The sequence below is a fragment of the Hyperolius riggenbachi genome, chromosome 1 (assembly GCF_040937935.1).
Source record: "Hyperolius riggenbachi isolate aHypRig1 chromosome 1, aHypRig1.pri, whole genome shotgun sequence".
Taxonomy (NCBI): domain Eukaryota; kingdom Metazoa; phylum Chordata; class Amphibia; order Anura; family Hyperoliidae; genus Hyperolius; species Hyperolius riggenbachi.
The window spans coordinates 414,757,966-414,783,725 of NC_090646.1; the positions used below are offsets into that span (position 1 = coordinate 414,757,966).

At 42.5% G+C, this 25,760-nt stretch overlaps 1 protein-coding gene across 2 annotated transcripts in view; it reads left to right on the forward strand.

Moving 5' to 3' along the window:
* The window catches only part of SMC5 (structural maintenance of chromosomes 5), a 151,126-nt gene that overhangs the window by 19,976 nt on the left and 105,390 nt on the right, over positions 1-25,760 (forward strand). For both annotated transcript variants that reach the window (XM_068236253.1, XM_068236260.1), the window contains exons 6-10: positions 2,043-2,183; positions 8,847-9,008; positions 13,351-13,422; positions 16,771-17,026; positions 18,934-19,088. In XM_068236253.1, coding sequence (XP_068092354.1) covers positions 2,043-2,183; positions 8,847-9,008; positions 13,351-13,422; positions 16,771-17,026; positions 18,934-19,088 — 786 coding nt within the window. The remainder of the gene's footprint in view (positions 1-2,042; positions 2,184-8,846; positions 9,009-13,350; positions 13,423-16,770; positions 17,027-18,933; positions 19,089-25,760) is intronic.

Genomic DNA, 25,760 nt, shown 5'->3' on the forward strand with positions numbered 1-25,760 from the left:
GGCCTCTTGCACACTGCATGCATTTCAGATTCCGATTCCGCTTTTTAATCTGTTTTTACATCCGATTCCGATTCAGATTTTTAATCTTAACTGCATGCTGCGTTTTTTGATCCGTTTTTCTGTTGAATGTATTCAAGGAAAATCGGAAACGGAATCGGAATCGGAAAACGGATTTGCAGTGTGCAGGGAGCCAGACACTGTATTTTCTTTTTCTCTCCAGAGGACAGGTCAATAGTTCACAAGACTGCTCTGAAAAAAACATTTAGAATGCTGAGTTGTGTGTAAACTGCAAATATTAGAGAATTATGCAATGTTATAAAAAACACTATATAACTGAAAATAAAAATGAGAATATTTTCTTTGCTACTAATGTTCTAGTAATTTATCCGTACTACACAACCAATTCATTATATCATAATTTTTTTTTCGCTTAAATTTTCTCTTTAAAGGGAACCAGAGATGAACGTTTCACACAAAAAAAACATATCAGTTGATAGCTTGTAAAGAATAAATGCTCTACCTGATAATTTCGCTGCTCTGGTGTGCCTTTTTTTTTTTTTAGTGTTTTTAATCCATTATTGCTCCAGGAAAAATCAAATATGGCCGGCGGCTCATATACCTACTGCTTCCGGGTTATGAGTTGTTCTGGATGTGCTGTCTAGGCTGTATGAGACTATGCTGCTATCTAGGCTATATGAGAGAGGCTGCTGTGTGCTTTCATTTTGGTATGATGTGCAGCTGCCTGTAGGAAGTGTCTCTCATAGGAATGAAACTGCAGTCATCATCAGTATCTACAGTATGCAGAGTGCACACAGATCATATTGCTCTGAAAACTTGACTGTTTCAGAGCTTCTCTCTCAGCAGGAGCAGCCCCTCCCATGTCATCACAGCTCTCAGTATGCAAAGCAGGAAATTTGAGCCAGGAGGTAGCAGGCTTGGGGCCTGATTCACAAAGCGGTGCTAACAGTTAGCACCCTGGTGAAAAGCCCTTTATCATGCCTAAACTCAGTTTAGGCATAAGTTTAGGTGTGATAAGTTTAGGCATGATAAGTTTAGGTGTGATAAGTTTAGGCATGATAAGTTTAAGCACCAACTGCGTTAGCACCGCAGTGCACAGCTGATCAAAAGTTTTGCGCTAGCAAAGTCTGGTGCACATCGCATAGTTTAATGGCGCTGCTTTGCGTGCGGGACTTTGCACGCTATCTATACTTTTTTAAACTTATCACACCTAAACTTATCACACCTAAACTTATCACGCCTGAATTGGCTTTTCACCAGCGTGGTGCAATGGTTATCACGCCTAAAGTGTCTAACTGGGTTAGCACCGCTTTGTGAATCGAGCCCATGGGCTTGAAAAGACTCCACAGAAGAGTGACTCAGGTATAATGATTCCAGGTCAAACCTAGACTGAGCCAGTCTGGGATTCTTATCACAGCTGCTAATAGACTAATTAAGCAGATAACAATGAAACTAAAAGCAGGGTAGGTGTTTATTGTCATGTTCCCACTGATAAATGTAATAAAATACATGAGGGTGCTTCATCTCTGGTTCTCTTTAAGAAGCTCTTAGTTCAACACAAGGCTGAAAATTGGTGTTGAAATAACATTAGCTATCTAGACTTTTGAATTGCCCTGCAAGGTAAATCGCTACTCTGTTTACAACTAGTTTTGAGCAGTGTTCATCTGGACTTGTATTTGTACTGAATCTGGCCATTTCAATGTAAGCATTTGATGCAGATTAGTCAACAATTAATTAATAGTTAATATAATAATTCTGGGCAGTATCAAAGTTAATTGTCTTTAGCCTTTCACTGGAACGCATTCATACCAGCTACTTTTCTGGCCTTTTAATTGAGCATATATCATTACTAGCAATCAAGGCTTCAGTGTCCTTCTGTCAATGATAGCTACCCCCTCCCCCATTATTTATTTTATTTATTTATTTTTTTAAACAATCTTGGGACACTCTCTATCCTGTCATTGGAGATCACAACATTTTATTTGTCACTGGTTCTTATTAATTTTATTAATTTTTTTTTCCAGAATGCATGTAAAAGTAAAGAAGAGCTTTTGGAATCGCTTACGCAAAGGAATGAACGGTACAAGCAGGATGTTGAGAGATATTACGAGAAGAAGCGCCATCTTGACAAAATTGAGATGTTGGATAGAAAACGACCTTGGGTGGTAAGATTCCTTTAATTTCATGTTGGGGATATAACACTGTTATAATCATGGGTCTCTATCGTTTATTCGGGACACATATTTGACATCTGGGGTATATAACCTGCTCCAGTGGGAACGGATACGTAATATGAGAAAATGGCCATACACAGGTTATATTCCCTCAGTTTCCCTTCAGGAGGCTACAGGGAGGGACATACAGTGGAGGAAATAATTATTTGACCCCTCACTGATTTTGTAAGTTTGTCCAATGACAAAGAAATGAAAAGTCTCAGAACAGTATCATTTCAATGGTAGGTTTATTTTAACAGTGGCAGATAGCACATCAAAAGGAAAATCGAAAAAATAACCTTAAAGAGGAGCTGTTAGGTATAAGGTCTCAGAGAAAATAAACACATATATCAGTAGCTAAATATAGGCTGTACTTACATTACATATGCATTTCACTGTCCACGTTTGGATTTCACAGAAGTTTTATATAGTATTTGCAGAGAATGATGCTCCTGACAGCTTATGGCAGGTTCCATGTTTGTCTGTCTCCTATGAAGCCAATTGTGTCGTCATGTCCTGCCTGCTTCCTGATCACAGAAAAGCTCGTACTGAATAACACTAGTTTGCAGTGAATATTAATGAGCCATGTGGCTAGGAACAATAGCGGACTCCTGCAGTGTACTCTGCCGGGAGATTTATCAGTGCTGTGCGCTGGACTGAGTTACATGCTATTGTTTCTTGACCCTGTAACTTCTGATTAGCAGCCGAGGGGATAGCCCCAGAATGCTTTGCAGTATGGTATGCGGCTTGTGTCTGCTTGGGAATAACAGCTTTGCTGATAAGCACACATCAAATGTAAGAGAGATTTTTATCTTCACTAATGCCTTTTTGGCTTCCTTCTAAACTGTTTAACACAGGAGAATAGAGGTTTAAATTAGCTTTTGTAGCCTGACAGTTACTCTTTAAATAAAAGATAGCAACTGATTTGCATTTCATTGAGTGAAATAAGTTTTTGAACCCTCTAACAATAAAAGACTTAATACTTAGTGGAAAAACCCTTGTTTGCAAGCACAGAGGTCAAACGTTTCTTGTAATTGATGACCAAGTTTGCACACATTTTAGGAGGAATGTTGGTCCACTCCTCTTTGCAGATCATCTCTAAATCCCTAAGGTTTCGAGGCTGTCTCTGTGCAACTCTGAGCTTGAGCTCGCTCCATAGGTTTTCTATTGGATTAAGGTCCGGAGACTGACTAGGCCACTCCATGACCTTAATGTGCTTCTTCTTGAGCCACTCCTTTGTTGCCTTTGCTGTATGTTTTGGGTCATTGTCGTGCTGGAACACCCATCCACGACCCATTTTCAGTTTCCTGGCAGAGGGAAGGAGGTTGTCGTTCAGGATTTCACGATACATGGCTCCGTCCATTTTCCCGTTAATGTGATTAAGTTGTCCTGTGCCCTTAGCTGAAAAACACCCCCAAAGCAAAATGTTTCCACCCCCATGCTTGACGGTGGGGACAGTGTTTTGGGGGTCATAGGCAGCATTTTTCTTCCTCCAAACACAGCGAGTTGAGTTAATGCCAAAGAGCTCTATTTTGGTCTCACCAGACCAAAGCACCTTCTCCCAGTCACTCACAGAATCATTCAGGTGTTCATTGGAAAACTTCAGATGGGCCTGCACATGTGCCTTCTTGAGCAGGGGGACCTTGCGAGCTCTGCAGGATTTTAATCCATTGCGGTGTAATGTGTTTCCAATGGTTTTCTTGGTGACTGTGGTCCCTGCTAATTTGAGGTCATTCACTAACTCCTCCCGTGTAGTTCTAGGATGCTTTTTCACCTTTCTCAGAACCATTGACACCCCACGAGGTGAGATCTTGCGTGGAGCCCCAGAGCGAGGTCGATTGATGGTCATTTTGTGCTCCTTCCAATTTCAAACAATCGCACCAACAGTTGTCACCTTCTCTCCCAGCTTCTTGCTAATGGTTTTGTAGCCCATTCCAGCCTTGTGCAGGTCTACAATTTTTTGTCTCTGACATCCTTGGACAGCTCTATGGTCTTTCTCGTGTTGGAGAGTTTGGAGTCTGCTTGATTGATTCTGTGGACAGGTGTCTTTTATACAGGTGACTAGTTAAGACAGGTGTCCTTAATAAGGGTGACTAATTGAGTAGAAGTGTCTAACCACTCTGTGGGAGACAGAACTCTTAAAGAGAACCCGAGGTGAGTTTGAAGAATATTATCTGCATACAGAGGCTGGATCTGCCTATACAGCCCAGCCTCTGTTGATATCCCAAACCCCCCTAAGGTCCGCCTGCACTCTGCAATCCCTCCATAAATCACAGCCACGCTGCTGACAAACAGCTTGTCAGAGCTGGCTGTGTTTATCTCTATAGTGTCAGTCTGCTGCTCTCCCCGCCTCCTGCAGAACTCCAGTCCCCGCCTGCATCCCTTACCTCCCTGCTGATTGGAGGGAAGGGACGGGGGCAGGGACCGGAGCTATGCAGGAGGCGGGGGAGCAGCTGAGACTGACACTACAGATGTAAACACAGCCTCACAGCACGGCTGTGATTTATGAGGGATTGCAGAGTGCAGGGGGACCTTAGTGGGGTTTGGGATAGCAACAGAGGCTGGGCTGTATAGGCAGATCCAGCCTCTGTATGCAGATAACATTCTTTAAACACACCTCGGGTTCTCTTTAATGGTTGGTAGGGGTTCAAAAACTTATTTCACTCAATGAAATGCAAATCAGTTGCTATCTTTTTTATTTAAGGTTATTTTTTCGATTTTTCCTTTTGATGTGCTATCTGCCACTGTTAAAATAAACCTACCATTGAAATGATACTATATGTAGAACAGTGTTCTCCCCAGAATTTTTTTTCCAGCCGGGTGGCATGAAAATGTAGCCGGGTGGGATATTAAGGTCATGATGGTCGGGAAAGGAGGGTGATGGTGTGTGCTACTATTAGGTAAGAATGGGCAGGGAGGATCATGCTGGGTGCTGCTCGTTGGGAAGGAGATTAGGTGGATCGCGCTGGGTGTTGGTGAGGTAATCATACTAGGCACTGCCGATAGGGGTAGAGGATGCTAATGGATTCCGAGGCATCTTACACTGAGTGTAGCTGTTGCGAGGGGCAATCCGATAAGAGTGCTGCCAAAGCTGGAATAATACCAGACAGGGCTGTAGACTGAGTGACTAATTTAGGCCCAAAACCACACATGCCCACAGACTGTTCTGTTATGTCTTTCAAAAAGTCTCACAATAGTCTTGGCTGACATAGTGGTAGTAAGCCCAGTGTAGACATGCTTGTTTGTCTTGCTAAACAGCATGCACTACAAAGATAAAATAAAAGTGCTTGGGGGTTTCTGCTGTGGCTTCTCCCCTTAAACAAAGTCAAACTGAAGGGAAGAGGAATAGGTGTGTCTGGGAGGGAGATAGATTTGTCTTTGAGGGACAGAGAGTTTGTGTGAAAAGGACTGGGAAAGGGGAAAGAAAAAAAAAAGAGGGAGAAAGTTTGTCAGTTAGACAGAGGGAAATGTTGTAGAGGGAGAGTGAGAGACATATGCAGGAATGAAAATGTGTGTGAGTGCACAGCTCACTGCAGGAAGTCTGCAGACTGATGTCCAGGACAGCTAGATTTACTATGTAACTTCTCAGTCTGGGGCAGAGCAGTGGGGGAAGGGAAGCAGTTGTATATGTAAAGTTGTCTAAATAATACCGGTCTCTAGCACAGAGACAGCAGCTGACCAGAAGGATTCCACTGCTTGGGGACCGTACTGCTATCAGATAACCATCTGCCTTGCTGTTATTACTCCCCCCCCCCCCGGCATGAACTAGCGCTGCTCCACACGGACCTCTGATCGGGTGAGGCTGGAGCACATGTTGGGAAGATAGGAGAAGGAGAGTCCTTCCTCTGCATGACAGGCAGATCAGCGACTCACCAGAGGGAACACAGGAAGCCCACGTTCTATCAGTTCTTTCTCTGTGTGCTCCTTCAAAAGCTCCCGCGGTCTGGCTTGTAATGTCAGGAGCTGAGGAGGAGGGCGGAGATTGTGTCAGAGTGACAGTGGGCCAGCTCCAATGCCACAGCCGCTGCACACTGTGCTGGATGAGTGTGGAGGACTCAGAGGACGGCAAATATGATTAGTGATCACAGCAGCCGGGCGGGGACTGACCACCAGCCGGGCGCTCCGCCCAGTTAAAAGGCTCTAGGGAGAACACTGTAGAAGCTTTCCAGAGGCGCCAATAGAATAAAAGTCACTTAAACGAGCTTAAAACCGATGGGGCAGTGGTGGGCCTATCCCATCCATGCAGACAAAGCAAACAAAGGAAGGACTGTGGCATCAACAGTCAAACAACAATTTATTTATACTCCACAGTAAAAATAGGCAACACGTTTCACGGGCTCAATCCCGCTTCATCAGGCCAATCAAAAAGGAGCATACAGCTTATCAGCATCAAAGCCACACTGAGCGCCTCTGTCTCCTTGACAGAGGCGCTCAGTGTGGTTTTGATGCTGATAAGCTGTATGCTCCTTTTTGATTGGCCTGATGAAGCGGGATTGAGCCCGTGAAACGTGTTGCCTATTTTTACTGTGGAGTATAAATAAATTGTTGTTTGACTGTTGATGCCACAGTCCTTCCTTTGTTTGCTTTGTCTGCATGGATGGGATAGGCCCACCACTGCCCCATCGGTTTTAAGCTCGTTTAAGTGACTTTTATTCTATTGGCGCCTCTGGAAAGCTTCTACATATTGCTAAGTCCACCCTTGGTGGAGGGTTGTACCCATCTTCTTCCCATCTACAGAGAGCGACTTTTAATCTTGAGTGGGGTCAGGTTAATCTCCCCACCTGCCTTCACAGTGGTTGCCTAATGGTAACCCTGGTTTGTGAGTATTAAATTGTTATATTACTCATTATTAATTATCATCTATACAATATCACACTATTGGGCTCTTGGTGTCCCCCCTCCCTTTATATTGAAATGATACTGTTCTGAGACTTCATTTCTTTGTCATTGGACAAACTTACAAAATCAGTGAGGGGTCAAATAATTATTTCCTCCACTGTATACAGAAAACACTGTATTGCCCTCTGCAGGAGGGAAACGGGTTGCAGCAGAGATTGAGGGAGGCTAGTGAAAATGTTCCATTGTGCTTTCTGCATTTCTATTGGCGACGGGCAAGGAGGGGGTAAAATGGAGGGTTGGGGATGCTCCACCGTCTCTGTCCCACACACAAGCAGAGCTTGGTCAGCATGACTGAATAAGTGCAGTGGAAAGTAGTTCTTTCTGATTCTGCAGTCTTCACTGCCTGGACTGACTGGAAAGCTAGTTTAAAGAGACTTTGTACTGGGAAAATCTTACATAAACATACCAGCCTGTTAGTTGTCTTCTAGCCCCCTCTGATATTTTCGCAGCTCCTGCTGCTTTCTTGGTGATAACATCACTGTTTTATTCATTGTTTTTGTAAACAATGAAGATGGCCGCCAAACAGTAAATGCATCATCAGAGCAGGTGCCTGTTTGCAGAGGCTCCACTCAAACGTGATTTGATTGCTGGAATGTTACACCACTTGTTGCCTTAGCTGCTTGTCTGGGCTCTGCACTGATCTTTCTGCACTCACAGCTGTTCACAAGGTCACAGCTCCTGAGCCTGCAGACGCTGGCTGTGAGCAGAGACCTTGTCTGACTCATACACACAGCACACACACAGAGCCTGCAGGGGGTATGGAGGAGGTGTGTATAACTTCTCCCTATCACAGCAGAGCAGTGCATTCCTCTCTGCCTCCACAAGGCTTAACAAAGAAAATATTAGATTTATTACAGAGTGCAACTAGAAAAGGCTACAGTAATCCAGACCACATTAGAACAGGTATAGGAACTTGTAGGATAGAAGAAATAAGGCTGAAAATGTTGTTAGTCTCTTTAAATAACCTTAAATTGCACAAAGACTTGTGTAGCATTGATGGAATTTCCTCTTATTAGGGGAATCCAGATTTCATATACCGCAAATTTTAAGATGTTCGCTGATCTGTTCAGCTTTGGTTCAGATTTTCATTACCTCTCTTCAGATTAAAATATCTACATTTTTTAATGTCGTGTCGATATGCATTACTCGAAAAAGCAAAATTGATTCTCTGGGAAAGAGTAAAAATAAAACATTTTTCAAAAATATGTAGTTTTTGAGAAAATCCATTAACCATTTAAAAAAATGTTTTTTAAACTTTGTAAAATTACATTTTGCTGCAGTTCACTACGGTGTACTATATAGCGAGTTCTGCATACACCTTTAAAATCAAACCTGTGATCCAGCACTGCGACCTTCTGGAAGTTTGTGTGGATTACTTGAAATCAATTCAGTTTCAAAATCGTAATTACATATAAACGTAATTGCAGAGTGTTATGTGAAATTTTCCGTAAATGATACAATTATCGCTAGGACAGAAGAAAGCGCCAGGAGAGCAAAGGTGGTAAAGAGGTTCACAGTGCAGGCAGAGGGCAGAGGTGGCACGGGGAGACACTGACGGAACACAGAGGAGGTACAGGGGACAGATTGCACAGTGTTTCAACTTTAAAAATGGACTCGGGTTGAAAACCTATATTCCCCATCTTGTTTGTCAACCAGGGACTACCTGCATTGAAAAAAAAAAACTTGTTTTCTTTTTCCCTTCCTTTGTCATGCCAGGAATATGAGAATTGTCGCCAAAAACATGAAGAAGCAAAGGAAAAGCGGGACAGTTTAAAAGATGAACTTAAGAGAAAACAAGAAGTTCAAGCACCGCTTAATCAAAGGATCCAGCAATATGATAAACAATCTAAGCAAATTGATGTAAAAATTAAAGAGAAAGTAAGTGTTAGCTAAAGTTGAGAAAGTTGGTTCTATTATAAATGTTGTGACTCATTTTTCCAGCAGCTGTAGCTTCTTGGATGTAGGATCTACTTGTATGTATATGGTTAAAAGCCTCAGTGTTATTATATAACATTGTGTCCTTCCCAGAATGTTTTCCCCCCAGCAGGCTAGCATGAAAAATTAGCTGAGGGGACATAGGACTCCTCTTGCTGTAGGTATTGAAGTATTATAGACATGTCGATGACCCAGACACCCTTCCCTCATTCCCCCCCTTCTCTCCTCCCTTTCCCCATCTGTCCCCTTCCCACTTTAACCCTCTGCTCCTCTCTAAGAGATAGAAGAAACTGATATAGCCAAATACTGCTTATTAAGACATATTAAAGAGAATAGCCTGGAACATTTGTATCTGAATAGATGTTGTAAACTTTTAAACTGGTTTTGATATGCGAAATTTGGTGTTTATACTACTCTTTGGTTCTGGATATTACATTATGCTTCATGACTATTATTGTACTGAACAAAATCCTTTCAATAAAGCTTTAAATGTTAAAAAAAAGAAAAATTAGCTGAGGGGGGCGGTACGATCGACCATTCGATTAGATAATTTAATCGAATTGAGAGAGAATCCAGAGGGAATCGTGTGTTCAATAAGACATGGGTGTCTCCCAAAAGATAAGATTGTCAGTGTTCTCACCAGAATTTTTTCCCAGCCGGTGGCATGAAAAAGTAGCTGGGTGGGGTAAGGTGAGAGAATGAAGGGCCAGTGCTTCTGTGCGCAACTCTGCTTACAGCATAAGAGGCGGTGAGCCAATGACAGCTGGGTGCTCACCAAAACTGGCTGGGTGGAGCACCCGGGTATAAGAGCCTGGGGAGAACACTGATTGATATACAAGAGGACTTATTGTGGGGAAAAACATTTCTCAGCTTTTATTTACATTTGAAAGTGTCCAGTCCAAAAATATTCATACCCTTCTCAGCAATCAATAGAAAAGCCTTTATTGGCTATTGTATGTATGTATGTATGTATGTATGTATATGTGTATATATATATATATATAATATTCCCCCCCCCCCCTGGTTACCTAAGTGCGTCTTCTAGTCCGGAGCATATTCTAGTTTGAAAAATACAGTAATTTAAAAAGTTACTGCTGTATCAAAAGCAACACAGCTAAAGTGTCAAAAATGTCAGGAATCTTAAGGGATAAAAACCTTGGAGTGCATACTAGTTAATGGTTTTGTGGGCAGTTGGGAGCATTTTTATGTTGGCTAGGGGTGGGCAGAAGGGGGGCTAAAGAGTGTAATCCAGAAGATGGGCCCTAAAGTGAACCCGAGGGGAACATTGCATCAAAAATCAAATGCTTACCTAAGAAAATGGAAAGCCTCTAGATCCTCCAGTGGTGTCCCACCTGGTCCTCTGGACCTCCAGCTTACTGTGCAGATGTGGCTGTGCTTGCGCAGGTGCGCTCATGCTTGAAGAGGACCACGGTCATGAACTTGATCTTAGACAACCTCTTGTGGGATTCCTGGGGAGGGGGGGTCGGAGAGTGTCCACGCTCTGCAATGGTGGACTTGAGGGATGGCTTTGGAAGCCTCTGGAGGATCCAGTACACTTTAAAGAGAAACTCCAACCTAGAATTGAACTTTATCCCTATCAGTAGCTGATACCCCCTTTTACATGAGAAATATGATTTTCACAAACAGACCATCAGGGGGCGCTGTATGACTGATTTTGTGCTGAAACCCCTCCCAAAAGAAGCTCTGAGTACCGCGGTACTCTGGGCAAACTGCCACAATGTAACAATGTTCACAGACAGGAATTAGCTGTTCACAGCTGTCTAACAGCCAGAACAACTAGAAACAGCTACATAACCTGCCCACAGTAACAATGTCACCATGTAATAAATGTCAGAATGTGAATCTGGGAGAGGAAAGATTTTACAATGAGCAAACACTGACTAAATCATTTATACATAATTATGGTAAAAAATGAAGCACTTTTTTTACTACAATATTTTCACTGGAGTTCCTCTTTAAGGGAATAGCCAGGGCCAGCATTTCCATAGCGGCAAACTGAAAACCACTCCCTGCATGACCCCCTCTATAGAGACCCTACAGCTGCTAGCATGCCCCTATCCTTCCAGAGGCACCACAGTTCCCTGGATGCTCCTCCCCTTCCAGAGGCACTGCAGTTTCCAACATGGCCCTCCATCACTATATATCACTGGGTTGACCACCAGAGCTGGCTGCTGGGTTACTCATTGTGAACAATGGTCCCCTGAGATCCTTGTAGAGTATTTACAGTAGAGCGCATTCCATCCATGTGTGTGCGTCATCCTTATAGGCGCCTTATTGACTGGCGGCACGTACATACTACATACTCATGTGCCGCTGGGTTACAGAGATGAGGTGCCTGTGAGGATAAAGCACAGTGGAGCGTTCCAGACAGGTAAGTGCGGACTGCGGTGAATACACTGTAGAAGCTCGGGGGGGGGGGGGGGGGGGAGGAGGGGGGGCACTTATCACTTTGGGGAAGACCAGAGGGGTTCGCCAGCCAGCACTAGGGGACAACCCAATACTACATAGAGGTGGAGTGGCATGTTTAGAACTGAAGTGCCTATATAATTGGGGGTTGGGCTTGCTGGGAGCTATGTTGCCTTTAAAGAGGAGGAGCATCTTGGGAGCAGTAGTGCCTCTATGGAGGAGGGGGGAAGAGACCTTCTTGCTGGGAGCTATATTGCCTCTATAGCAGGGGTCTCAAACTCAATTTACCTGGGGGCTGCAAGAGGCAAAGTCAGGATGAGGCTGGGCCGCATAAGGAATTTCACAATCACGGCGCATCGCCGCCTCTGCCCGCCCCTCTCACTCTTCCTTCACAGAGAGCGACGGGGAGAGGCGGCGATCCGTGCAGCGATTGACGTCAGGAGGGGCAGAGCTTAAGCTGAAAGCTCTGCCCCTTCCAGGAAATGCCGGTGGATTGCCCCCCGGGCAATTCGGGGGCTCTGCAGCCCTCGTTTAGCGGCGGAGATGCGGCGGATTACTTGGGAGCACTGAAGCGATAAGAAAGCTTTTGCCGGCGAGGGCCACAAAATATTGTATCGAGGGCCGCAAATGGCCCGCGGGCTGCAAGTTTGAGACCCCTGCTCTATAGAGTGGAAGGAGCATGCTGGGAGTAGTAGTGCCTCTGTAGAGAAAGGGTTCTTGCTGGGAGTTACAGTTTATTGCCACTATAGAGGGGCAGGAGCATGCTAAGAGCAGTAGTGCCTCTGTGAACGGGCATGCTGGAAGGAGTAGTGCCACTTTGCAGTTGGGGGACATGCTTAGAGCTGGGGGAGAGGACAAAAGGACCACCTAATGCTGCTTGTGTGTGTGTGTGTGTGTGTGTGTGTGTGTGTGTGTGTGTGTGTGTGTGTGTGTGTGTGTGTGTGTAGTAAAAAAACATGCAGTAACACTAACTCACAAGCATGCAGCTGCAGCAGAAGTTCTCCTCAGTCAGGAAACAGCTCGTCCAGTTTCCTACATCATGGTGGGAGACCTCTCCACTGTACACTGCGGAAGGCTGCACAGAGTGCCTTGCTTCTCCACATGTGAGCTCAGTCCCGATCAGCTGATCACTCTTTCCCTCCTCTGTGTTTTGCTGTCAGGTTTTGGAGGGGAGAAGGGACAAATAGCTGCCTGCTGTGGTCCTCCTGATTTGTGCATGGAGGTCTCGCTCTCTGTCTGGCTGTGCCCTGAGGGTTTCTTATCTGTGTTAGTCCCGGTCCATACACGCTGTAGACGCTGTTCCTGTGCTCCCATCAGCTGATTGGCTACTTTGCTCTGGACTCCTCTGTAGCTGCCTGCATGCAGATGCGCGCGCGGACATGCTGCAGCGTGCAAAGCGGACGGAGCGAAAAGCAGACTGTGTCCCATTGTGGGGATTGGAAATGTCGCATTCGGCTCCCCACCCGCCCCAAACATTGTTCCACCCTAGGAACTGGCCTAGGGGGCCTGCTTTTAAATCTGGCCGTTTGTCAGGAAGGAAGAAAGTCGATCTGTTAACTGCACTGAGAATCTAATTGTGTCTGAAGAAGTAATGCCTGGTATGTACAATGCAATTTCCTGTCAGATAGGTTGTATTGATTTTTTGTATTAGAAGTAATTGAAACCTTGATCTGAAAGACAAAAGGAAATCAGATTGAACCTGTTGGACATTGATTTGACCCGAAGGTAAATTGCATGGTGTGCACCAGGCATAACATGGGTCAAATGTCTGTAAACATACTTACTAATTTTTTTCTATGCCTAAATTATGTCTATTGCGTTTTACAGATTTAAATATGTATTTTTCTAATGTTACTAGGTGGTTGAGATTCGTGAAATATCACAGAAGTGCAAACAGAAACAAGAACTGTTGGAGAGATACGATAAACAGGTTTGTATGTTGATTCATTCCTGAATCAGGGCACATATACCATACAATTCTCATGGTCCCCTGTGCTAAATGCCGAGCCCAGTGCCAGCTAGCCTCAGATATTCGTACCCGCATATTTTATACCTTTTTTTTAAAGGTATTTTTACAAAGGCGCCTGAGCTCGGAGGACTGTCTAAGGCACGATACACGACCTGATGAAGCGGCTCTGAACCGCGAAACGCGTTGTCATTTTAAGTGCTACAATAAATTCTAATTTTACACTAAACCGAATGGATGTGACTACTTATTAAGGTAGGATCATTCCATTTCTTTGAACCAATAACTGATTAGTACTAGTACGTCTACCATTAGTCAATATCAATATTGACCTCTGTCCAAAAATTGGCGTTTATTATACACAGTAATTTGTATAATTATTGACAAACCTAACTAAAGCCTGATCAATAGTACCTCCAAGGGCGCCTCCTACCCTCCTGTATTGTAGCATATTTTATACCTGCACCCATTTGAGTGCATAAAAGCCTTCCCTAGTGGCTTCTTTGTGTATATAAATAGAGCAGTTTGTATCCTCATTATTTCACTGTTCGGTCTTGATGGTTCATATTTCCCATTGTTGCATTTGTATTTTAAACGAGGACTCAATCGCTTGATTGGATATATTCACTTCTAGATATCTAAAATAGTTATTTTTTGGAACATATGTTTTCAAATTAAATTGCTGTCCAAATGGCCATTCCTGCATTAGAACAAAATGTGTAAACAATGTTGCGAAAACATTTTTAGAGCAGAAATCTTACTCCTCTTTTACATTTGCATATGGCAATGTACAAGAGGAGAGATGGGACAATGCTCAATTTAAATACACCTCCTGTATGTTGGTGGGTAGCCAAATTATCATCAGGCATACGCTGTATAGATTACTCGGAAACTGCTACATGAAGCTGCTCACTCACAAATAAAATTGCAACATGTTTGGTTAGTGCTACATTTGTGCCGCCAAAATAAACATTTGTGCTGCGTTTATTTTGAAGTTAATTATTTTTTCCCCCGATTATATCACCCAGCCCCCCTGCAACACCACACAGATAAAAAAAGACACGGTTGGCCAGTGAAGTGTTTGTGCCCATTTGTGTAGCAAAAGTGATCATTTTACTGTATATGCAGCACTAACCAACCATTCAGGATTCATCTCTCTGTTGTAGTGGGTGCTGGGTGATGTCACCATCTGGAGAGGCAATGATTGCTATATCCTTCACAATGAAATCAGCACAAATCTTCATTTTAGCAGCACAAATGTAGCACTAAAGGCTGGTTCACATTAGAGGTGACTGCAATAAACGCTTAGCGATCAGCAGTGCAGGTGCAGTTTTACCCTATGATGGTGTTTCTACAGCAGCGTTGCGATTTGTTTCAAATCGCACTATATGCAGCATTTTTCTGAGAGATTTAAGCTTAAAGGAATGTGCAAGAACTCCATTTCCTTCAACAATTACCTAAACAAACCGGATGGAATTTTTATTTGAGCTGATTGATTGCAGGGGGGGGGGGGGGGGCAGCTTCACAGAGTCCAAGGAAAGGTCATGAAGCAGTTCTCATATGCCCAGATATAGGCTACATTGACACAGTAGGTTGATGTTTTTACAGTGTATTTCCATTTTTGCAGGGTAATTCACAGTCCCCACAGAAGTTTTCATAATAGTACTTAAAGAGAACCTGTACTGAGTAAAAATATTTAAAATAAACACGAGGTAACTTCAAATGAACATTGCATAGTTACCTTGCCATCAGTTCCTCTCAGAAGCTCACCAATTTCTTCTGACAATTATCCCTTCCAGTTCTGACAATATTTTGTCAGATCTGAAATAGATCAGTTGCTGTCAGTAAAAATATCAGTTGTGGTCAGTTATAGTGGAGAGGAAAACTGATGTACCAGGTAATGTCCATGTTTCCCTATGGCTCAAGGGGGCGATGTTACAGTTTAACTGTGTGCTGACCAGAAAGCTGTTATGGGTAATGGCAATTTTCAAAATGGAGGATGGAAAATCCCCTTGATCAGTGAACAAACAGGACGCGGGACAGGAGAAAGAGACTGAGGAGTAGACTACATGGAAGGCAATTATGACTTGTGTATGCTTATTTTGACTTTTACTTTTCAGTTTAGGTTTTCTTTAAGATATTATCTCCTTAGCAACCTTTCTGAAAAATTTGTCCAGCCTACTTCGTTCCTGGACATTTGTTCAGATACCTGGAACGTCCTGGTTTCTGGTTTTAAACCAGCACTGAAAGTACTGCAGTACATTAGTACAGCTACTCTTTCTGGGGAAGGATCTTTTCCCATACACCCTTTGTAGTATAGCTCTGCCCCAGGTAGTGATGTATGGATGATTGTGCTTACAGAAGTATGAAGTGGATGGACAGGTGAATAGGCACTGAGTAGGTTGCATGTTTTATGCTAGGTACACACTGAGATTTTCTGGAAGATGTACTGTCAGATCGATTATTTCCAACATGTCTGATCTGATTTCTGATCGATTTCTGATCAGTTTCCTATTAAAGTGAACTGAAAACAGTCGGAAAATTGATCGGAAATCAGATCGGACATGATGGAAATATTCGATCTGACAGTAAATCTGCCAGAAAATCTCAGTGTGTACCTGGCATAAGTCTGAGAGGAAGGACGTCAAATGGACTTCTGAGTGGACTATTTTATAACACTGAATCTTTTGACGAAAGGGGGAAATACACATTAAAGGGACTCCGAGCAGTGCAGAAACTATGGAAAGATTCATATCATTTTAAAGCTCTCTTTCTCCTCTTTCCAATGATATATAAACCGCCGCCCTACACCTTTTAGATTTCGCTTTTTTTGGCGATTGAAATTGCCACGGCCGCGATTTCGATCGCGAATATAGAGAAAACTAAAAGGCGTAGGGCGACGATTTAGAGGTCGTCAGAAAGAGGAGAAAGAGATCTTTAAAATGAAATCAATCTCTCCATAGTTACATTGTATTACACAGGGCGACTTTTTCTCAAAGTCAGCAGCTGCATTCAGCAGCAGCGCAATTTAAATCGCGAAAATAGCGAAATCTAAAAGGCGTAGGGCGGCGGTTTATATATCTTTGGAAAGAGGAGAAAGAGAGCTTTAAAATGATATGCATCTTTCCATAGTTTCTGCACTGCTCGGAGTCCCTTTAAGAAATGTAGAAACTCCTGTTTCCCAGTGCATTTATGCCTAATATCCTTTTTCCTATTTTAGAAAAAAGAATCCCGAACATGATTTCTGTAACTTTTATTCACTCGTATGGATTCTGTATTTAACTTTAGTCCTGTGTTAATTCCTTCAAACAGATTGAAGACGTTCAGCAGGGGCTAAGAATGAGGAAAGACGAAGAGTTGGAACGACAGAAAAAGATGGGCAACCTTCGCAAAATGATTGAAGATTGGCAAAATGAGCTAAGCACACTGTCCAACCTGCAAGCTGTTCAGCAAGAGCTCGATGTGATTGGGCGGCAGCTGAGTCAAATCCAGCAGGACAAATCAAACATAGAAAGTGAAATGAGTGATTTGCGTATGGAAAAGCAAAACGCAGAGGCAGAAAAGAGAGGTACCTTATAAAATACAAAATAAATGCATTGTGAAAAAGTGAACTTTAAAAAGACTATACAGTGTTGATATAAAAAGCTGTTAAAAGGTATAAAAAAAATTTTGTACACTGATTGGCATTTCAAAGGTTAATTTTCTTAATCCCTGCTGCTGCTGGCTGAAAATGAGGTTAAGCCACGCCCTCTGTAGGAATGCTGCATGGCATTGTACTGCCTTATGAGAGAATTGTAGCCTCCAGCTCACTGCCGTCTTTCTGTCACACACTGCTCTCCTAACAGCGCTGCTGATCTATTTGCTGTACAGCGTTTAAACTATCGCCACCAACACGTCACAGGGCATCATAATAAAATAGACATAATAACCCATTCAAAACGTTTTGCATTTAGCAACTCTCCACAGATGTATAGCAATTATGATCATTTATTGTGTTTATAAAGTGCCGAAATATTACACAGCGCTGCATGATAAATACATGCAATGATACAAAAGATGACAGACGTAATGTAACAAGGTTATACAACATAGGATAAAGTTATACTTGGCAAACTGGGTACAGAATACATGATCATGAGATATTGGGCTTGTTGGGTAGGTCCAGTAATACAAGTTCGAGGTGGTTATAGGAAAGGAGCACAATGAAGGGGCACACGATCATATAGAATACACTAGGGAAGGGAGAACCCTGACTAAGGCTTAAAATCTAAGGGCCTGTTTCCACTACATGCAGATTCTGGATGCAGAAAAAAGACTACTCCAATGAATGCCTATGGGCCTTTTTCCACTAAACGTGATTTTTCTGAAAAATTATGGATGGCGTGTGGCAGATTTCTGCATCATAGCATCCATAAATTTTCTGCATTTGAAAAATCGCATTTAGTGGAAATAGGCCTATAGAAATTCATTGGAGTCAGTTTTTCTGCATCCAGAATCTGCATATAGTGGAAACGGGCCCAAAGGTTGATGAGGTTTCATGCATCTAGTGGATGTGTGCAAGATTTACATAATCTAGCCCATACTAAGGAGCAGTCTGGTGACCTCTTCCACTGTCCTACCCCCACATGGCCACTCCCAGAATGTGCCACATCGCAGGGCCAATACTACGTCTTGCAATCACATGAAGGGGTAATGGGTCATAATTTAGATCATGTCTATGCCTCTATATTTTATCTCTGGGTTCAGTTGGCATAGCGGTTTTTCACTTACGTTCCTCTTTAATGTTGAGTTAAATGACCTTGTGGTAAAGCATGTTCCTACAGTATGATGACAAAAATTCCCATATTAAAGAGAACCCGAGGTGTGTTTAAAGAATGTTATCTGCATACAGAGGCTGGATCTGCCTATACAGCCCAGCCTCTGTTGCTATCCCAAACCCTACTAAGGTCCCCCTGCACTCTGCAACCCCTCATAAATCACAGCCGTGCTGTGATGCTGTATTTACATCTGTAGTGTCAGTCTCAGCTGCTCCCCCGCCTCCTGCATAGCTCCGGGTTCCTGCCCCCGTCCCTTCCCTCCAATCAGCAGGGAGGGAAGGGATGCAGCCGGGGACTGGAGTTCTGCAAGAGGCGGGGAGAGCAGCAGACTGACACTATAGAGATAAACACAGCCAGCTCTGACAAGCTGTTTGTCAGCAGCGTGGCTGTGATTTATGAGGGATTGCAGAGTGCAGGGGGACCTTAGGGGGGTTTGGGATAGCAACAGAGGCTGGGCTGTATAGGCAGATCCAGCCTCTGTATGCAGATAATAATCTTCAAACCCACCTCCGGTTCTCTTTAAGTCCTCATACACTCATACTCATCGGCAGTTCGTTTTTCTATGTATTTATGAGGTACTCTTTCATATTTGTGTTTTTTTTGTTTTTGTTCTTTGTGTGTTCAATTTTGTATGGTTGTTTTTATTCTCTATTTCCAGACAAGGGTAATCGGCTCAAGCAATTTGATAATTTAATGAATCTTAAAGAACAGAATTTACAGAAGAGGTTTACAGACACATACAATGCGGTTCTGTGGCTTAAAGAAAATAAAGAGCGGTTTCAGAAGCGTGTCTGTTTTCCCATTATGTTAGAGGTGAGCACATATAAATGTTTTTGAGGGTTCTCTGAAGATGGCATATTTTTGTAAGATGAAGAATCTCAGGAGCTGAAAGCATTGCCTGAGAGGGCAGAGCTCCACACAGTGGCTGTGTTTTTCCATCTGTTCTCTGGGATTTGGCATGCTGCTTTTCTGCAGAAAGGTTTCTTATGCTTTTAGAATAGCTTAGAGACAAAGGGGACTATATCTGTTTTTCGACTGCTTTTCCAAAACTATAACATCAGAACAGCAAATGTTAAGTATACTGGAAGAGTTGTGCAGTGAATTCCACAAATAGGCGTTTATTAGGAGCTTGGATTGGATCTATTTACTGCCTGATTCACAGCCATAATTTACTAAAGGAAAAGTGCTTTGAAGCTAACATCACTTGAAATATCTAGTCATGCATGTTTGTGTGTTTTTTTTGTTTTTATGCCCCTGCTCAAGACTGGGTCTTTTGAGCTTTTTGCATTTGTGCATTTTCTTAAAGCCTGGAGTGAAGATAAACTTCTGAGATGATTGCTTGTATGTGTTTTACAATGTAATTATAACTTGTACCCCTTTATTAATGATGGTGTTGGCAAAGTATTGCCTACTGCAAGTAACATCATCTGAAGTATCCCTTGATGCATATATATGCATATATATTGGGTGTATCAATCATGTACATTGGTTTGTATACCATTTGTTTTCTTTTTTTAATTTAAAAGATTTCTGTAATGGATTAACTGACAAGCTCCAGTACCTCCTAGGTTACACACACTATGTATTGAGAACCAAGGGTAATGTTCTTCCCAGGATTTTTTTTCCAGCCGGGTGGCATGAAAAAAAAGCTGGGTCGGGCGTGACGGGAGAATGCAGAGCTGTTGCTTCTCTGTGCTCCTCAAGAAGGGATGGATAGAAGAGTGATATTAGAGCGGACCAGCTTTTTTTTAAAGGGGGATTGGCTTTATGGAGTGCAGTGGAGATGGGTTTAAAGTAACACCTGTCCGTAAACGCATCAAACGGCTTTTATAGTGTCATGCTCAAATATGGCTGACAAAACCTTTGCACTCTGCAGATACTTGTTCCACAGTATCTCACAATGTCACAGTCAATAGATCAGTGAAGCTGTTAGCATTTACAGAAGGCCACTCCCCTGCATCTCTCATAACAGGACAACTGAAGCGAGAGGGATATGGAGGCTGCCTTATTTCCTTTTAAGCAATACCAGTTGCCTGGCTATCCTGCTGATCCTCTGCCTCTAATAATTTTAGCCTTAGACCCTGAACAAGCATATATGCAGATCAGGTGTTTCTGACATTGTCAGATCTGACAAGATTAGCTGCATGCTTGTTTCTGGTGTTATTTAGACACTACTGCAGCCAAACAGATCAGCAGGGCTGCCAGGCAACTGGTATTGTTAAACTAAATATGGCAGTCTCCACTTCTCTTCTTGTATCTCAGTGTTATGATTTGACATCCCAGTTTGATGTCAGCTCATATTATTTATATGCTCAGTATGTTAAAATATCCTGCTACATTTTGCTCATTGTTGATGCTCTATTGTTGACCCATAGCTGATTCTATATGCCACTGTAATTAATGTACCGAAAGGTTTCTCTTGACCCACACTGTCATTTGTGTTTTGTTCGTTATTTATTTGTTTTTTTGCTCTTTAAAACAATATTTTTCACAAAAACACTATAAAAATATGGCAGCCTCCATATTCTCACTTCAGTTGTCCTGTAATGTGGCTACCATAGAAGGTCAGTATCATGCAAATATTTTCTACTTGCATGCAAATTTTATGCAGCTTGAAATATGATCAACCGGGATTGAAAGGACATTAGTTTGATAAATTCAATTTAAAGCTGCATGGGAGTTGCATGAAATTTGCATGTTAAAAAAAAACATTTTTGCATGTTATTTACCGTCCATGGTGGCTATCATTTACAATGTAGGGACAGCATGTGTTTGAGTTGTGGGTGGATAGTAGAACCCCCCCCCCCCCTCTCCCCCCCCCTCCCCCTTTGAAAAACCCATGCTGGGGCTGAGGGAGGCATACAGATTGCATTCATTGGGACCTACATTTTGGGCCTCAAACATGCAAGGGAAATTTGCTAAACGGGTCTCCCTATGCTGCTAACTGTAAAGAGAGATGGCTTAAGGTGGCCACACACAATACCATTTTTTAAATATCTTTTCAATTCAAGAATTGCAATCAATTTTTCTGATTGTAACATTTCAAAAATCTGGTCAATGTACTACACATGTTCAGTTTTCCCCAATTATGAAAAAAATGATTGAAAACTCATAAAAATTGCTTTGGTATTTACAGGTCCTTCTAAAAAAATTAGCATATTGTGATAAAGTTCATTATTTTCTGTACTGTACTGATAAACATTAGACTTTCATGTATTTTAGATTCATTACACACAACTGAAGTAGTTCAAGCCTTTTATTGTTTTAATATTGATGATTTTGGCATACACCTCATGAAAACCCAAAATTCTTATCTCAAAATATTTGCATATCCTGAAAAGGTTCTCTAAACGAGCTATTAACCTAATCATCTGAATCCACTAATTAACCCTAAACACATGCAAAAGATTCCTGAGGCTTGTAAACTCCCAGCCTGGTTCATTACTCAAAACCGCAATCATGGGTAAGACTGCCGACCTGACTGCTGTCCAGAAGGCCATCATTGACACCCTCAAGCAAGAGGGTAAGACACAGAAAGACATTTCTGAACGAATAGGCTCTTCCCAGAGTGCTGTATCAAGGCACCTCAGTGGGAAGTCTGAGAAGGAAAAAGTGTGGCAGAAAACTCTGCACAACGAGAAGTGGTGACCGGACCCTGAGGAATATTGTGGAGAAGGACCGATTCCAGACCTTGGGGGACCTGCGGAAGCAGTGGACTGAGTCTGGAGTAGACAAATTAGAGCCACCGTGTACAGGCATGTGCAGGAAATGGGCTACAGGTGCCGCATTCCCCAGGTCAAGCCACTTTTGAACCAGAAACAGTGGCAGAAGCACCTGACTTGGGCTACAGAGAAGCAGCACTGGACTGTTGCTCAGTGGTCCAAAGTACTTTTTTTGGATGAAAGCAACTTTTGCATGTCATTCGGAAATCAAGGTGCCAGAGTCTGGAGGAAGACTGGGGAGAAGGAAATGCCTGAAGTCAAGTGTCAAGTACCCACAGTCAGTGATGGTCTTGGGTGCAATGTCAGCTGCTTGTGTTGGTCCACTGTGTTTTATCAAGGGCAGGGTCAATGCAGCTAGCTATCAGGAGATTTTGGAGCACTTCATGCTTCCATCTGCTGAAAAGCTTTATGGAGATGATTTCATTTTTCAGCATGACCTGGCACCTGCTCACATTGCGAAAACCACTGGTAAATGGTTTACTGACCATGGTATTACTGTGCTCAATTGGCCTGCCAACTCTCCTGACCTGAACCCCATAGAGAATTTGTTGGATATTGCAAAGAGAAAGTTGAGAGACACAAGACCCAACACTATGGATGAGCTTAAAGAGACACTGAAGCGGAAAAAAAAATATGATATAGTGAATTGGTTGTGTACTATGAATAATTACTAGAAGATTAGCAGCAAAGAAAATATTCTCTTTCTTTTCAGGTATATAGTGTTTTTTCTAACATTGCATCATTCTATAATATGTGCAGATTACACAACACTCAGCATTCAAAAATGAGTCTTTCAGAGCAGTCTGTGAAGTGATGACCTCTCCTCTAGCAGAGAAAAAGTAAACAGTTCACTTACAGTTGAGATAATAAAAGTCAGATAACAGCCCTCTCCACAACTAAAGGCCCATACACACGTCGGATTTTTGCGAACGACCCGTCGTTTGAACGTTCCGTCCGCACGTCAAATCCGGCGTGTGTACAGACTATCTTTCGGGTGATAAGACTGGTTTTCAGCAATCCGCGAAAACCAGTGTTATCACCGGAACGATAGTCTGTACACACGCCGGATTTGACGTGCGAACAACGGAACGTTTAAACGACGGGTCGTTCGCTAAAATCCGACGTGTGTATAGGCCTTAAGACTCTGTCGGAGAGTTAATGGCTTGTTTGCATAGAGATAACAACTGGAGTTTCTTAACTCAATTAGACTGATGTATCTGATCTTAATGTTTTATTTCTTAGCTGTACTACACATACAAATCATATCATAATTTTTTTTTCACTTCAGTGTCTCTTTAAGGCTGCTATCGAAGCATCCTGGGCCTCCATAACACCTGAGCAGTGCCACAGGCTGATTGCCTCCATGCCACGCCGCATTGAAGCAGTCATTTTTGCAAAAGGATTCCCGACCAAGTATTGAGTGCATAACTGTTTTTAAAACAAAAAAAAGTCAACCTTCAAATAATTATGTTCACTTTTTTCTTTTATTGGTCGGATAAAATATGCTAATTTTTTGAGAGGAATTTTGGGTTTTCATGAGCTGTATGCCAAAATCATCAATATTAAAACAATAAAAGGCTTGAACTACTTCAGTTGTGGTGTAATGAATCTAAAATATATGAAAGTCTAATGTTTATCAGTACATTACAGAAAATAATGAACTTTATCACAATATGCTAATTTTTTGAGAAGGACCTGTACATCAATCTACCACACTATTCAATTTTTATATAAATTGATAAAAGTCCTACACTCCCAGTCGTCTTTTATTGAATAAAAATGGGAAATTCACTTTTCTCAAACAAATTTCTCAAACGAATGAGAAAAAAATCTTTCCAAATTTTTTTTTTCTTACAACCGAACTTATTTTTCAAATTGGTGTAAAATTCGATCTTTTAATTGTATGGTGTGTTGCCACCTTAAGTCATTTCCACCTGCTGATTTTTTTTTGGTAAGTAGGTGTGTGTAAACAAAGGCAAAACAGAGCATAATCGTCAAGCAAAATACAAGGGGTGGAGCTACATGCTGGAGCCCGACTGACAGGGATTCAGTGACACAGCATATCCAATTTGCTGGTCCGATCATAACTCGTCCTCATTACAGGGTCTAGTAGTTTCTAAAGGCAGAGATGAGCTTCCACATTTCTTTGGTTTTCCCTCAGTGGATATCCTTACGGTTCTAACTATATAAACTGTCAATGAAATGCACCTAATACTAGCTTGTGTGCAAATATAACACAAATTGTATTCAACTTGGACTTTGGTCAGTCATATCTACATCTTGCAGTTTTTTTTTGTTAAAGGGGAACTGAAGTAAGAGGTATACGGAGGCTGCCATATTTATTTCCTTTTAATCAATACCAGTTGCCTGGCAGCCCTGCTGGTCTATTTCTCTGCAGTAGTATCTGAATAACACCAAAAACAAGCTTACAGCTACTCTTGTCAGATCTGACTTTAAAGTCTGAAACACCTGATCTGCTGCATGCTTGTTCAGGGGCTATGGCTAATAGTATTAGAGGCAGAAGATCAGCAGGGCTGCCAGGCAACTGGTATTGCTTAAAAGGAAATAAACATGGCAGCCTCCATATACCTCTCTCCTCAGCTCCCCTTTAAACAAATTATATGCTGTATATAATTTGCATGAAATGTGCATGTGAGTTGGAATGCTTTGCACCCCACTGACAATCCCTAGCCTTCACTATGCAGAGCAGGGGTCGAGTCCTGCGCGAACACGGGGGGACGACGTCCACTCACTTTTTTTGGAGAGTGGATGCCATCCACCCTAGCACCCTGGAGGGGAGCAGCGCAGTAGAGAGGAGCATTGGGCAGAGCAGCAGGGAAGGGTGGACGTCTCTCCCTCCCCCCCCCCTTCCCTCACCATGGGGCTCCTCTCCCTGGCTCTCCCCTCCATAACGATTGCGGCAGTGGCTGGCGGTGATGCGATGACTGGCAGCGGCATCAGTGGGCGGGACTTACCACCTCCAGTGTTGCGGCGAGTTGACGCTGTGCATGCCGCTGCTCTGGTATTCACTAGACCAGACTAGCTGCACGAACAGCAGAGGTTTTTAGGGTGAGTCCACTCACTTCTTTTTCCAGGACTAGGACCCCTGATGCAGAGGAATGGGCACATTTGGGTCAGTTAAAGCAAACCTGAAGCGGTGATAGGTGAGTAAAACCTTTATTATTCTGCAGCTTCTAATACATGACTGTTAGTAGATACTTATCTTAAGATATATTCGTTTCCTGTCCTGGATTGAACTGCTGTCTTCATGGGGACTCTTTGCTGTGGTTTAAGGAATCTTTTGTCAAATTGAAAACTGGGTTTATCAAAACCATTCACACCATTGAAGTTTTCATCTTTTGTTGTCATAGAACACTGTATGACACTAGAATTACTTTTTTTACACACTGATGAACAGAAGAAATACACTTTCATGCCGTTTAGTTGTGTGCATTGTGTAGGCAATTTGCATTGTAACTTGTTCAGAGCTGTCATAGTTTAGTTTTTGGTTGCCTCACTAACTAGTGTTCTTCCTCTTTTCTACGGTTGTCACGCAGTCATAATTTTTTTTTTTAATGACCTATTTAAGTACTCAAATAATTTTCAGTGGCTTAGAGATGTTTTGTGCTTTTCAGTCACCTTTTTCCAGAGTCAGTTAGGCCGGTTTCAGACGACAGATTGACGGTAGTGGTTCACCGCCAAAAACAGGCCTTCAGGGATTACCATGTTAATATGCGGTAATCCCTTTCTGACCTACATCCAA